We start from the raw sequence: 14558 nt of genomic DNA on the forward strand, positions 1-14558 counted from the left end.
GCAAACAGAGCATTTTAAACTTAGGTATCCAGTGAGGCATTTTAGGCTAGCTATGAAAACCAGTTTGACCCGCATTTAATTATGCAATAGGCACAGAATTATGTAGGGAAATATCCTGTTGGGGTTTTTTTTGCCTTGGATATTAAGACTGCAGGATATTCTCCAGTTACCACCACACTGATGCTTTTCAATATCAACCTTGCCTGACTAATGAATCCAGATAATACTAATATGATGGAGTAACCTCATCCCAGCCTTAGTTTCTGCAATGTGGCATGTGAGACTAAATCCCACACCTGATTTTTATACTCCTGCCTGTCAAAATCAAGTCCCATTTAATTCACTGAAAATTCTTCTGTGAATAAAGATTTAGCATAAAAGATTCTGTCCTTCAGCTACTGACATGTAGGGATCTTAATAGGAAGTTGGACCAGTCACGTAGCTTGCAAATTCCTTGGGCAGGGACAAGCTTACTTCCATATTTTGTGCCATTATAATCATAATGATGCCTCTCAGCAAATAAAGGTAATAAACACATTGTTGTTTGATATACCAAGACATGAATTGTTAAACATTTGCACATGCTCATCTAGCCATCTTAGCTCCCTGCTAACTCTAGATGTAACTGCAGTGAAACAGCCATAGGTTTGGGGGTTTACAGGAAAGCACAAGATGCAGAGCTCTGTTATAGTTAAAATGAAACTTCTTTGAAAGTGACATTTTTTCTGAAAGAGACTTTTTTTGGAAGTGGCCAAGGGCAGAAGGAGCATTTCTGTCTTCTCAGCCTGTCAGTTTGAGTCTGGGAGTAAAGAGAAGGGCTATACGGAGCCTGTCAAAGAGATGTCAATTTCCTGTGTCCTTCCATGAATTGCTGCAGAGGGTCTGGGGACAGGAGAGAAAGGATGTTGTATGACTGCAGGAACACAAGTACATAGAGCTGAGTTAATGCAAGTTTGTGCCAAATCTTTAGACTGGTCTGCCTGTCAGATCTCTCTGTGGGCACAGAGAGCAGAGCTTCTACATGTGGGGTTGTTCAAGCACATCCTCCTCTCATAGCTGCTCTGCTTCTTTTTATTTATTTATTTTTTCTCCTAAAATTTACAGTAGAAAAATTATGCAAAGAAGTCTTTAGTACTTGAATGGATGTGGTAATGTTTTTGCAGGTGTCTGTGCTGGTGACCTGAGAATATGCAGTACTTAAGAAAGTATTTATACAGAAATAGAAAGCATAAAATAGTTTGTCTTCAGATATGTCATCTTTAGACCTTTTAGTTTTCTTGTCCTTTGATTTATCAGCAAGTACAACTCATTCAGTGTTAATCTGCCTGTGAAGGAATCACTATTTTTGGCATTGATTTTTTTTTTTTCCTTGCTTCATCAGAAAATTCTTGTCCTACGTTTACAGCATACCTGTTTGCATGTATTTGTAAATTGCTTCACCTGCCAGGGAAATGCAGCCACATCTATATGGGAACACAGGAATTGTGCAAAGGTGCCAAGCTTTACTCAGCAGAAGGGACAAGGTTTTAGAGAATAAAAGCGGGAAATCAGTCAGGAGGGGAGGGCTGAAAACTCTGGTGGAAATCATCACTGATTGTTCTTGTGCAGGGAAGAACAAAAACAACAAAAATAATGTAACCTTGTTTGGATGTTTGTAGATAGAAGGAGCGTTTGTCCAAGGCCTTGGGCTCTTCACCATGGAGGAGCTTCGCTATTCTCCTGAAGGAAATTTGTACACTCGAGGGCCTGGGATGTACAAAATCCCAGCATTTGGAGACATCCCAACAGAATTCTATGTGTCACTTCTCCGTGACTGCCCAAACAGCAAGGCAGTTTATTCATCCAAGGTATACCTGCAAGATCTGCAGGCCTCTTCCTGCTCTATAATTCTTTGAAGCAGACTGTGATAAAGTAACAATGCATGTGTCTAAATAGTTAATATCATTATGCTGGCTTTATTCTGGGGTCAGGATGTTTTCCCATTCCTTACCAGAAATACATATACTATCCTTTATAGTTAGGAAGAATTGAAATAACCTGAACATTGCCACCCTGATTGTTCATCGGAGAGAATTGAAGTGGCTTTGCTGTGCCAGTTCTGCTGTAACAGAGGCTGCCAGCATCCCCCTGCATGTCAGCTCCCTGGTTCCCTTCCCTGGCACCAGAGCCACTGCTGTGGATAACGTTTCAGCAGTATCTTTTCTCCAGATCTAATATACCAGGATCTTGTGTCTGAGTTTTCACGTTTTGCTTTCTTTACTGTTTCACAATGCTCATGTCACCCTTAAAGGTCTGTTATTAATCCACGTGTCCTTCAGCTGTTTCCACTGCAGTCAGTGCCATTCTCTGCAGTTAGTGAGGGCTGCACAGAGCAGGGCTGGATGTTACAGTATCAATTAATTTGCTTTACTTATAGTTCAACAGAGCATTTAGAGAGGCCACCCAGCATCCTTATCTGTATATGCCTGGCCTGCCTCCTCACAGTTTCCCATTTCCCCTTTATCCACAGGAACATCTTCATCAATGAGCAGAACTTTTTTGGTGGTTAGTGCTGATGAGAGAATTAAGAAAAAAGGGGCTGAAAGGGACCTCAGTACTAGATAATACTTGTGTAATCCCCAAGGGAGGCATTCCTGCTGGTTTGCAAGGACCTCTAGTGATGGAGCATCATGCTCTCTGCCCAGACAACTCACCACTGCCTTATCTGAATTCGCTTTGCTGCAATTTTGGCACCATCCAAAGGGTAGTGGGAATGGGTTAGTCCCTTTTTTCTTCGTAACACCCTTGCTGTGTCAGAAAGCTTGTGTTTTCTTACTGTCTCTTCTTTAAATGGACTGGGGGTTGTTTTAGCTCAGTCTTTTCTCACTGATCACACCTGGCAGACTGGAGGCTGTTTTAGCTTCGTGTTTCCTCACTGATCACGTTTGGTAGACTGTGGTTCACATCTGGAAGGCAAGGGGCTGTTTTGGCTTGGCCTTTCCTTCCTGATTACATCCGAGAGACTGAGAAGTTACAAAGAAGCAATAGAAGAATGTGAGCAATGCCTGATTGTCAGATAGGCCTTGCTTATCTTTCTGTTATCCTCGTTAGTCTTTCCAGGGCCAGAACTGTTTTGGGCAGCAGCCTCACTCTTGCTTGTGCTCTGTCTAGGCTGTGGGAGAGCCACCTCTGTTCCTGTCTGCCTCAGTGTTTTATGCCATTAAAGATGCCATCTACTCAGCAAGGAGGGAGTCCGGCCTGACCGAACTGTTCAGGCTAGACAGCCCTGCCACCCCAGAGAGGATCCGCAATGCTTGTGTGGACATCTTCACCAAAATGGTAACAGCTTCTGGTTTCATAGTCTGCTCCCTAGCCAGCCTACTCCACATGGAGTGTGTGTCCTGGTCACAATGGCCCAGGTCTGGGATTAGAGCAGGATAGGGAGGCTGTGGACCTGCTTAAGCAGATGGGTTTTGTTTCATGGGTGTTATCCTTCATTTAACATGCCACCAAATGAGAGACAAATCCACAGACCAGCATTGCTAGGGCTGTGATACAGTACCAACGAAGTTGCAGTTCATCTCTCCATCCTCCAAGTGCTGTCTGTAGAACAAAGCCACTGACTTTTTGTCCTGATGCTCCAACTATCATCTCTTAGGGGATGACCACCACTAACATATCTTGCAGGTCCACTCTGTGATTTAGTGGTGTCCCTCAGGGAGGGAGGGATAGGAAAGTGTTACTGAAAATGCTCACTTCTCCTGAATGTTATGACCACAAGATCCTCCTTAGAGGCTGTGGGCTTGATCTGAAGGAGTGCAGGAGCCAACCCTGTCACTGTCTCTTCATGGGCCCCTCCTCTGTTACAGTGTTGTGACAGGGCTGTGTAGGAGTGGGTCCCTGCACAGAGTCCTGCCGATTCCTGTGTGACCCAGAAAACACAGCTGTCTGTCCATGTGGGCATCCTCCAGGCTTTTGTCAGCTTGAACCCCACTGTGGTTAACAGCAAAATCTGGATATCTTAGTCCTTCTCACCTAACACCTGCATCACTTTCTGGGGAGAAAGACTTGGAAACGGTTTTGACAATTTGCACAAACTGTTGACCATCAGGCCTTCAGCTAGAGCCAGGCACAGCCTCTGACAGAAGTGCCATGAGATAGAGATGTCTGTGTTTTGAAAGACTGGGATATGAGCTCAGGTCTTCAATGGTACAAAGTCACCTACCTCAAAGGGAGCATGGTGGGACAGGCCAGGGCCCTCATTTGTTGCTAACTTAATTTTTTTTCTTTTTACAGTGCCCTTCTGCTGAGCCAGGGACCTTTAAGCCATGGTCTGTGCGTGTGTAAAAGGGAAGTTTGAGGAGCAAACTCTCCTCATGAAAACTGATCTTACACCAGAGGGACCACAAGGCAGTAGGACTATTCTGGGGGGGCAAATCTGTGTTCATGTGGTTCATCCACTGATTCATGGAGCTTTCACATTTAATTGTCCAATCATTGTTTTCTCTAGGAGAGATAATTGCTGCCAGATTATAGCTGTGATGTAAATTCAAATGAAGAGTAAGTGGCAGGTGATGTTATCCAGATGTAATTGAAAAATCTTACAGGTTTCATTTAAAATTGCTGTGAGGATGGGAGACATGCTTATTTACCAGCCAATGTGAAATGGCAGGGTGGTGGTTTCTTTTTTTCCTACTATGGGGAAAAGACAGATCACCTTGTCATGCTATGCCAAGAAGGACTTAAATGCATTGAACCCAGACAAACAGTCCTCTAGCTGAGATGGGGGAAGGCATGAGAGGCACTGAGGGCTGGACCCTGTGGTGTCCCCTCTGCACACAAAGCCAGATATACACTAGAGGAAGATGAGGAGGAGTTTTGATGTTAGCTAACGAAGATGGTCTTACCTATGTAACAAAAGTGGTTCAGAGGAAAACCCTAAAATGTGGCCAATAGCTGATTTATCCTGTTAAATGACAATTGCTTTGTCTGCACTGGGGCTTCAATGAATTCTTAGTTCATGTGCTACCTTGTCTTCTCTGATTAAAGAAAAAAACTAGAGATACCAAGAGGACTTCCAGAAAGATGCTGCTTCATTTGACCCAGCCTTTTCCTGCCCCATACCTCCACATCTTTCTCCATCTTTTAAATAGGAAAGGACAGCAAAGACCTTGGAGTAACAGAGAAAGTTACTCGTTGTTCCCAAGGCAATTTATACCAGCCCAGGCAAGGAAAATGAGGATGGACACAGCTGGGGATTAGTTGGCTCTGGGTGCCCTCTAGGGTCAATCCCTTGCTGTCATGCTATGGCCTTGCCTTCTTTTCAAGACAACTCTTAAGTTTTGCCGAATGTAAGAGAATGGGTACGTTTTGCTACAGGGACTGCTTGTCTGAAAAATGTGCTATGTGATGACCTCGTGCCTTCTGGGTTGAATGCATTTTTCATGTTGGATTTAATGCTGGGCATCCCTCTTCACAGGTTTTGTCACTGTCAGTTTTAACACTGTAGCATCATGTTATCTCTAGATGATGTCAGCCATGTACTGTACCTGCTCATCATGTGCAAACTTTATCCGTTTCTCTGGCCCACAGTTTTATGAAAATGTCCTTTTTCTATTTTTGCACTCCTAGGGCCATCAAAAAAACATGGTGCAAGAGGATGTAACTCCATTGCCTTATATAAAATTTTGCTCACATACAAACTGCTTAAAATCGGCCTCCATCTTAGGACTTAACAATGTATGCACAGTTTGAAATATTTTTTTGAAGCACTCCAGGGTATATAGCTTGGAAATGTGTAGATTTATTTCTCAGCTTAAAATATTATGGTTCTACAGCCTAGAAGAAGGGCATTTATATATGTGAATTGCAGAAAGTATTTTGTGCCTGCTGGGCTTGCTGTGTAATTGCTTTATTAATTGAAATATGATATTGATGTTTCCTAAGCTCTGAGGTACTGGGCAAGAACACGTTTTTGTTTTCTCCTGAAAGTTGGCAATATGTAAAAGACCTCTTAGAGAAGAAAACGTGATCGTTTGTGTGCAAAAACAACTATCGGAGCCTGTGTATTCATGTTCTTGGATGTCCAGGAAGGGATGCAAAATACAAAGTCTGTAAGGTAGATTGGTGTTGGCAGTGTTTCTGTGGCATCCACCTCATGGGATTGCTGGACAAGCTCATTCAGACCAGGCTGTGAAGACGTACAAAGGGAATGTAATGTGTGTTAATGCAGAACATGTGGAGCTGCAGGCAGAGTGCGTGATGTCGAGGAGCTTCCAGCATCATCTCAGGGGAAAGCCACCAGCATTCACAAGAGGCCTGTTCCCTGTGAGGGTGTGTCACTAGCAGGATGAGTAAGTGCTCTTCATCCCCCATGGTTCTGCGAGCATGTTTTTCATCATTTCAGAATGGGTTTGTGGTGTCTCACATAGCCACAGTGACTGCCTGGTCAGGTGAAAGTTTTTAAATTAGATGTATCAAGTCTCTCTTGTTATTCACTTTGTGCACTCATTTGAAGTGTATTTGTCAAGTTATGTGTACATGCAATGGTCAGGGCAGGGTAGTTCCGTGCAGACCTTAGCCTGTGGAGCCATTTTTGCTGCAGCATCAGTGAGCTGCTGTTTCCCAGGCACCACTCCTTGCCCTCAAGCCCACCCCAGCTCAGGGCCCTCTTATTACCCTTCCACAGCCACTAGCTGACAGAAGGAGGAAAGACCTTCCTTTTGGGGTGCACTGGAAATGATACCAAACACCTGCAGGGAGGGGACAATGGTATAAAATCAGAGTTGCAAAGGAATCACAGAAGCTGGTTTTGAGTGTGTAGGAAAAAGGGAAGCTTGGAGACTAACGGGAATTTACAGAGAGATCATTGGGTGAGACAGGGACCCTGAGGAACATGAAGCTGAGATTTTCATTTCACCTCTCAGTGTCTTAACATTTCATACATTGCTTTCCCATGGAACTTAGTGCCAGGCAACTTAGGGAAAGAGTGGGACCCGCTGTGGAGGGCTGGCAGGAAGAGATGGTGGTGCTATAGGACAGGCTGACTTAAAATGCGGTCTGCACTACAAAGCTGCCTGAGAACAGCTCTCTTGTGAGTGCCCAGCACTGTCCTCTGCTGGGTGCTGCCTCAGATCTTTTCACGCACATCTCGCTGCATGGGATTTCAGCTTGCAATCGCTGAAGGGAAAGCTATTTACAAAGAGAAAAATGTTCCTTTCATAGTACTTTTCAGCGAAATACAGCATGGATGCATGACTCCAATGTTACATATAACTGGAAATTTGCCGCTTCTCTCCTTCCAGAACTGTATCCTCAGAAGAGGAACTACGCCATCTTGCTAGACTGTAAAGTATTACGCACAATAACAGCACTTAATAATTGCTGTAGCTGAATAGTTTGTGGGAGGGTGAAAGGAGGCCATCTGATGTGATGTCTTAACGCTATTAATCGCATGTCCCTCAATGAGAGAGGGAGGCTAAGTTTTCTGTAATTGTTTTAAGTCAGTTCTAATCAACAAGTTTCACTATTGTTTTTTAATGAGCATTGTCAAATCAGTGTCTTTGTCACATGAATGTATGCGGAATTCTCTGTGAATGTCACAACATTGCAAAATAAAGCTAAAAAATATTCTGGAAACTAGTATGGTATGGTAAAAGTCTGTTCACGATTTCAAAGCTGGACAACTTCAGCTCATCCTTGGGGTTTGGCAAGGATGGACCCTTCCCAGAGGCTGCGAGGCAGATCAGCTCAGTGGCCAAGGCTGGGAGAGGGCAGGTGATTGCTCCAAGGCCACCCAGCTGGATGCAGCAGGTGAGCCAGCTGGAGAGCCTGGGCCTCCACCCAGCCAAGTCTGAAAAAAAGCAGAGCCAGTCCTTGCACTTCTCTGCCAAGAGGAGCTTACAGTAGCCGCATTGTGTTTTCCACAGCAGCACAGTGATGCATCCTGATGCTTCTAGCCACCTCCACGGGGCCCACCAGCTTTCTGAGACAAGGTGGAAGTCTGGCTGTCTGCGTGGCGTGACTGGTACCTGGTCCGGACTGCCATATCCCTGTCTCATTGCTAGTGAGTAGAGCTGAAAGCTAGGCTTGGCCCATTTGAGTCAGCCCTGTAGAGGGGGAAACCTCACTCAAAACTTGCAAATAAAGCAAGCATCCTGTCGTGTCCCCGGGGCCCTGTTGAGCCTAAACACGCAGCAGATGTGAGGTCATAAAACAGGAATGGTTCACACAGAACAGATAAGACCAAATGATGGGCCGGGCCCCTCCTGGCCTTGCCTGAGCATGAAAGGATTGGGAATATCACCAGTGGTTCCCCAGAAGGGTGTGCCACCCTGTGCCATATCCCACCCACTTGTGCAGAGTAGACAGACTCCGGGTGAGGTGTTCCTTTGGGAGTGCTGCTTGTTCTGTGCGGGGAGATTTGTCATGAAGAAGTTGTTGCCAAACCTCTTGGCCCAAAAGGGAGCCCAGAATATGAAATGGCAGTGCAGGCAGAGCGTATGCAGATGCTGCTGTTGTTTGTAGCAGGTCCAGCCCACCCTACCCCAAAACGCTAGGTTTGCTGAGAGCCATTTACCCCGTCACAGTTCAGTTCATGCCGTTTTCCAAGCCCCAATGCCACGGGTTTCCTGATAGCGCCTGCTCTTGCCATATTTAAACGCAATTCAACTACGTGACGAGCCTCGATATGGTGTCCCTAGCAGTGGTCCGTCCCGGATCTCTGACGTGTCTTTTGGAGCTGTGACATGGACAAGCACGCTGCATGCAGCTGTGGAGCAAGGGTCTGCCTATGACCGAGCTGGCATCTTGAAGTACTTGCATTTGGATTAACAGTTTCCAAAACAGTCCCTTTAGCCAGGATATTTCTACCAGGTCTCTGGGGTGCCGAGGAGGTCTGATAGCAAACTGTCAGAAAATGAGAAAGCAGCAAGGTCCCAGCGGTAGAAATGAGACAATTGCTTCTTCTGGTGGAGGGACAGCTCGCTGAACATCTGTTCTGATAACCAGCTGTAGGTCCACCGCACTTGGGTGTCGGTGAACTCGGGGAGGTGGCTGTCCACCAGCAGCCCGGCCCGCCGCAGCAGATGACCCAGCTCCTGCCTGAGGAAGCCAAACATCACCACATAGTCATACTGGACGAGACAGGGCTGGCAGAGGCTGACGAGCGGATTCCAAGCCGTGGGGGCGTTGTGCTGCCCGCTGTCTAAAACGTCCTGAACAAAGCTGCTGAAGGAAGGGCTGCTGCCCATGCTTTGCATGAACGTGGAGATCAGCCTCTGGAAAGGGTCCCTGACAAACAGCACTTTGGTGTAAGACCCTAACATGGCCTCTATCTCCGTCAGGTTGAACTTACTCAGCTGTGTCTCTGGAGCGTGCTGCCGAGGGTAGGGAAGCGGCACCGGGAGCGTCACGTTTTCGTTCTCCTCTAGCTTCTCCAAAAGCTGCTGCCATTCCTCCATCCCTGTCGATGGCACTTGGCAGTAAAGGAGGTCCAGCTTGGTGCTTACCCTCAAACTCAAGAGCAGGCGGGCTCTCTCCTCCCAACTGCTGGGCGGAGGGGTGACTTTGCCTGATCGGCTGCAGAAAGCTCTCAGTCTCTTCTTCCTGAGCTGCTGAATGTGAAGGAAGGTGTCCAGCGTCAAAGTGAAGCCCTCCTCCGCCTTGAGGGCCGGGTCACCTGGGAAACACCATTTGAAGATGGGGGTGAGGAAAGCCCGCAGTGGACCTCTGCCCCAAGCCAGTACCCCAGCGCAGGATGCTGTGGCAGGCTCTTTTCCAGTTATTCCAGCATGGAAAGGATATAGCGTGAACAGAAGATGATAGCTAGGAGAAGGGAGACCAGCCCTGCTTGGCAAAGAGCTCAGTTTTGCCAGGAAATGGGTTTCTGTCCCCATGAATTTGTGAGATCATGGACACCCAGACGCCACTTTCCCCAGCCCACCGTGTCTGAGCACTGGTCTTGACTGTAGCTTTGTGCCACAGACCCCGTTCTCCACAAAATCATAATTTTTGCTTTTAACTCCTCGCTTTTGACTGAACTTAACTGAGGTGAGTTTACCAAAGGGTCAGGAATATTCTGAGAGACTGAGGAGTAGTAAATTGGTTTGTAGCTACAAATACATAACCCCCTACAAACCCTTTTGCATCTGTTAATTGGTTAACATCAGCTATCAAATATATGCAAAAGGAAGAGATTATTCTTAATGGCTCGGAGCGATTTAGGGATCCAAATGACATAACTTCTTGCATCATTTCCATATGTAATTGTTTTCTCCTGTAGATAAAAAGGCAAAAGCAAATAAAAAGCAAAAAGCAAATAGAAGTGAGAAGACAACAAAGCAAATATAAAAGGCAAAAGCAAATAAAAAGACTCCATGACAGTTGGTTTAATTTCTCAAATTTCAGCTTTGCTTTTTACTCTTTATCATCTTATTTTTGATGTGAAGGGGCCATAGTGGGTTTGCATGCAGAGGATGAATGCCTGCCTTGCTACTTTATTTTTTATTTTTTTTATTTTTTTTTTTTTTTTAGCAGCAGCACGTCTGTCTCATCTGCTCAGTGCAGGCATTTGGCAGCCCTGGGGAGGCAGTCAGTTTGTTGGTTTCTCCCGAGTCCTTGGGAAGTTAAATATTTCCCACTGATTCAGGGAGGCTGTTGCACAGGGAAGAAAAGCACAGTTAAAATTAGGAAAAGGACACCGGGAACACAGGAAGAAACACAGTGGTGCCTGAAGCTATCCTGGGCTGCTCTTCAACTCACCCAGCCTGACAATGTCCGCAAAATCTAGTGATGATTTTGCCCAGGGCTGACCAGGACCAGAGGAGAGGGATGCATTTTTTAGGCAAGTGAGGCATTAATCACTGATTTCCCTGCCCCTGTTCCCTCCTGCCTCCCCACCAGCATTTCTCCCTTCGCAGCAAAGATTTTGGGAGTTACCTCCAGCAGTCTGACACCTGGTTTCCCCAGCACACCTGAGATCAATGACCCCACTAAGGACGTAAAGCTGCAGGGCTCCACACCAAGGGCTTTCTCCGCAGGTTGTCCTGCCCTTGGGGCTGTGCAAATGCTATTTTCTGTGCCGTAGGCATTTTCCCACTAAGAACCTCCAAAAAAAAGCTCTGAATTGTTTCCCCAGTGGTACAGAAATGCTGCCAGCCATGCAGAACCGCCGCGGTGCCCCGGTGTTACCTTCATGGCTGGCGGCTGGGCTCTGGAGAAGCAGCCTCCAGCTCAGGAGGGTGGCAATGCCCAAAGCAGCCGAGATGACGAGGCGGGGAAGGAAACGCATTTCTCGGGTGCCGCTGCGGAGCTGGGGGCCGAACGCTGTGCTGGCGAGCAGGTGAGGACCTGGAGGAAGGGTATTGGGGAACCTCCTGTGTTTATTTAAGAGGAAACACACCCAGAGCTGGGTTAAAGTACTGTTTGGGCAGCGGCTTGCCTAGGGGCAGGGAAATGGCCTGAGGCACAAAAGGTGCCTCCTGCCTTACGTTTACAACGTGAGCTTTTGGGGCAGATTCTGCCTTTTTATTCAATGTTCCTGCCATCCTCAGCACTCGGCCCTGCACCCACAGCCCCTTGCAGGGTCCTGCAGAGCCAGATGGGGTGAGATGTCCCCGGTCCCCTGATACGCTCTTGTTCTCTGCTGGCTTTGCCTCTCGTTGAAGTACTGCTCAGGGGAACGCTGCCGCGGGACTGGGGCTGGACACGCGAGTGCTGAGCCGTGGGTCCTGCCTCCAGGGTGCTGGTGGGTCTTTCAAGGTAGAAGCTGGGGCAGGAGAGGGGACGTGATGGGGCACATCCAGTATCATGTGGCAGGTCCATGACTACCTAGGGACTGGAAGCGCTGAACTGCTGCCTCTGCCCGTTTTGCTGGGGGTTGCTTAAAATTTGTGACTGCTGCTTGTTTTGCGAGAGCGCCCGGACACCCCAGGCAGAGCAGAGGCCCCATTGTACTGAAAAGGGAGCGCAGGCAGGCAGGCACCCGTGCTGCTCTTCCCCTTCCCAAAGGAGCCGCAGCCTGTCTGGGGAACGTGACAACTGTGAAGACCAAGGCAAAGGGGACTGCAGCAGCCTGGGGAGCGTGACACACTCCTGTCCAGCCCCACGGTTATCACGGCTACAAAGACTGCAAAATCCATGACTGATTATTTACAAACCGCCTTTTCATGGCGAGAGTTGCCGCCTGCCACCAGCAGCATCCCTCCGGCAGCCAGGCCACGGGCCGGCATGTGGCAGGGATGCAGTCTGGCTGAAAGAACCTGCAGCTGCGAGGGGCTAGAGTGGCCAAAGTAGAAGGGATTGTTGCCTCGAAGCTCGGGGCGAGCAAGCAAGCACGCTGGGCACGCAGACTGGGGTAGGGTACCGAGCCAGGCAGTGCCCAGCCGGTGTGGGGGCAAGGGCTGCGTTGCACGGGGGTCTGCCAGTGAAGCGACCCTGGGTGGTGGAAACGCAACTCCCAGGAGGTCTTGACCAAGCCCAGCCTTGCGCCACGGGTGGATTATGTTCTTGTTTGGACAACCGTGATTTTTTCCACCAGAGGGTGCTCCACGCCCGAGGAACCCCTGCCCACCTCGCAGCCGGTGATGGAGTTGGGCTATATGCAACGCTTCCCTACTGCGGTTTAAAGAACTGACTTCACGGATGTCATGGCCACGCTTGTGACTTTTAAGGTCTGCTGGGTCTCCTTTGAGCCTTGGGAAAGCTGCTGGGCCTCTGGGAAAAGCTGTGAAATGCTTTTCATCTCTCGGCGAGAAGGGTATGTTTCCTCCAGGTGATGAGAACCCATGTTGGGAGGTCAGGTCTTGCAGCCAGACCCCGCTGCATGTGTCACTGCAACCTGTCGCCCCAAATCCAGGAGAAGCACGGTACAGCCCAAAGTCAGGCTGCGTGGGGGCAGGAGTGAATGGCCACTCTTTGCTTCCCTTTCCAACAGAAGACACACATTTTACTTCGAGCTGCGCTGCCATGCTTGTTTCTCCCAGCCTGATAGGTCTTAGGCCGGGAGGGTGCCTGAGTGAAGGATAAATATTAACCAAAAATAAGTGTTTTTTCTATTAGTGTAGTGCTGACCACCCCACAAGGGCTGTGTGACCATTGGGAAATGACTGCAGTGCAGGACTCTGTACGAGGCAGCAAACCCTGCCTTTTCCCCAGGACAGGTCAGCTGGTGCGGAGAGCAGCGCCGTGCGCCTTCCCTGCTCCGGGTGACCAAACTGGTGCTCAGCAGTGCTTCTCCTCTGCAGCTCCCAAAGGTGCTCTCGGGCAGCTGGGCAGCAGCATCCTTGCTCTGGCTGCACACCTGAGCAGCTGAGCCCTGCAGGGGCTGCAGCAGGAGCCCGTCCAGCCGTCAACGGACCCGGCTTGAGCACAAGAAGGTCCTTTTTATTAATGGTCTGCAGTCAGGTTAATAAATAAAAGGGCAGAAGGAAGTCTGCAAGTTCTCTTAGTTAAGCAGGTGGCAGCAGCATGTGCCTTTCTGCATTAAAATGCACCATTTCAGCAGGGACTGCCCCAACCGCAGCCCGGGCGAGCGATAGTGCAGCTGAAACTGGTAGGGAGGAACACAGTTTATTTTTACTTTACAGTCATAAGGTGAAAGCAAAGAGACGTTCTCTGTCTGAGGAACAGAAAAAAAAATAGTGAAAACCCCCCTTTGCTCTGCATTGCAAGGAAACAGCACTTATAAAGATTTATCGGTATGGGTCTCTTCAGCAGAGCCTGAGATACGGTGTCTGCTGTGCCTTTGTGACCAGCAAACCGGAGGAAACTGCTCCTGAGCTGCTCGCGACTGGTTTTGGGGAGCAGCTGCTTTGCCGTGGCTGCTTCAGCCGAAGGACTACCTGGGGTCTTGTGCCCCAAATGCAGATTTCCCTTTGTTAATAGAGTATAACTGGTTAAGTTTGTTAACTGGAGGTTAAGTTTGTTAACTGCTGGTCTGCGCTAAGCCCTGCCAGTCAGCGATGCCCCATGGGCATTTAGCATCCAAACCCTGCTCAGATGCCTGTGTGAAACCCGTGTGGTAGTCTTTGTCTTTTTTCCCTCAGGTTTTCTTTTCTTTTTTTTGGTGCTGGAAAGTTTTCTCAAGTGTCTGTAGACACTTTAAATTTAAACTTACTGCTAGGCTTTCCCTGCTCATCTTCCATTGACTGCTTAGAAGTGGTCAACAAGGCTGAGACTGCAATTCTGGAACTGAAAAGCTTCCTGCTCTATGCTGTAGGGAGGCAGCACCCTTTTTGGGCACAGAGGCTGAGCCAGCCATGGAAACACACTCGTACCCCGCTACTTAATGCAATTACACAAGAAAATTCATTAGGCAATTCATTTGAAGCTTCACCCTATTTAGGAAGACTCTTACTGCTGTGACTGTGAGAAAAAGCTATTCTCTTTTTCTTTACACCAGCAATAGGATTGCCGGAATAAGGATTTCCAGATTTAGCCCCACTGATGGCTCAAACTGTATTGCCTCGCGCTCCCTTTTTTTTCACATAGGACGCAAACCCTTTGGAGATATTCTTATATGTTAATAAACATCCTCATCTTCAGCCTTCCCGCATTCCTCCCACACTTCCAAATATTGC

At 47.9% G+C, this 14558-nt stretch overlaps 2 protein-coding genes across 2 annotated transcripts in view; one reads left to right on the top strand and one right to left on the bottom strand.

Moving 5' to 3' along the window:
* Window positions 1-7617, top strand: part of XDH (xanthine dehydrogenase) — a 53300-nt gene extending 45683 nt beyond the window's left edge. The window contains exons 35-37 of the mRNA XM_049834013.1: window positions 1659-1847; window positions 3151-3318; window positions 4276-7617. Of these exons, the coding sequence (XP_049689970.1) occupies window positions 1659-1847; window positions 3151-3318; window positions 4276-4326 (408 nt within the window). The 3' untranslated portion in view covers window positions 4327-7617. The remainder of the gene's footprint in view (window positions 1-1658; window positions 1848-3150; window positions 3319-4275) is intronic.
* Window positions 7618-8481: 864 nt separating this feature from the next.
* LOC126052818 (carbohydrate sulfotransferase 12-like) lies at window positions 8482-11319 on the bottom strand. Its single transcript, XM_049834024.1, has 2 exons — window positions 11170-11319; window positions 8482-9658 (listed from the first exon to the last, which is right to left on the bottom strand). The coding sequence occupies exons 1-2, from the start codon at window positions 11267-11269 to the stop codon at window positions 8847-8849; spliced, it is 912 nt and encodes a 303-aa protein (XP_049689981.1). The 5' UTR covers window positions 11270-11319; the 3' UTR covers window positions 8482-8846.
* Window positions 11320-14558: the final 3239 nt, after the last annotated feature.

This window comes from Accipiter gentilis, chromosome 30, assembly GCF_929443795.1.
Source record: "Accipiter gentilis chromosome 30, bAccGen1.1, whole genome shotgun sequence".
Lineage (NCBI taxonomy): Eukaryota > Metazoa > Chordata > Aves > Accipitriformes > Accipitridae > Astur > Astur gentilis.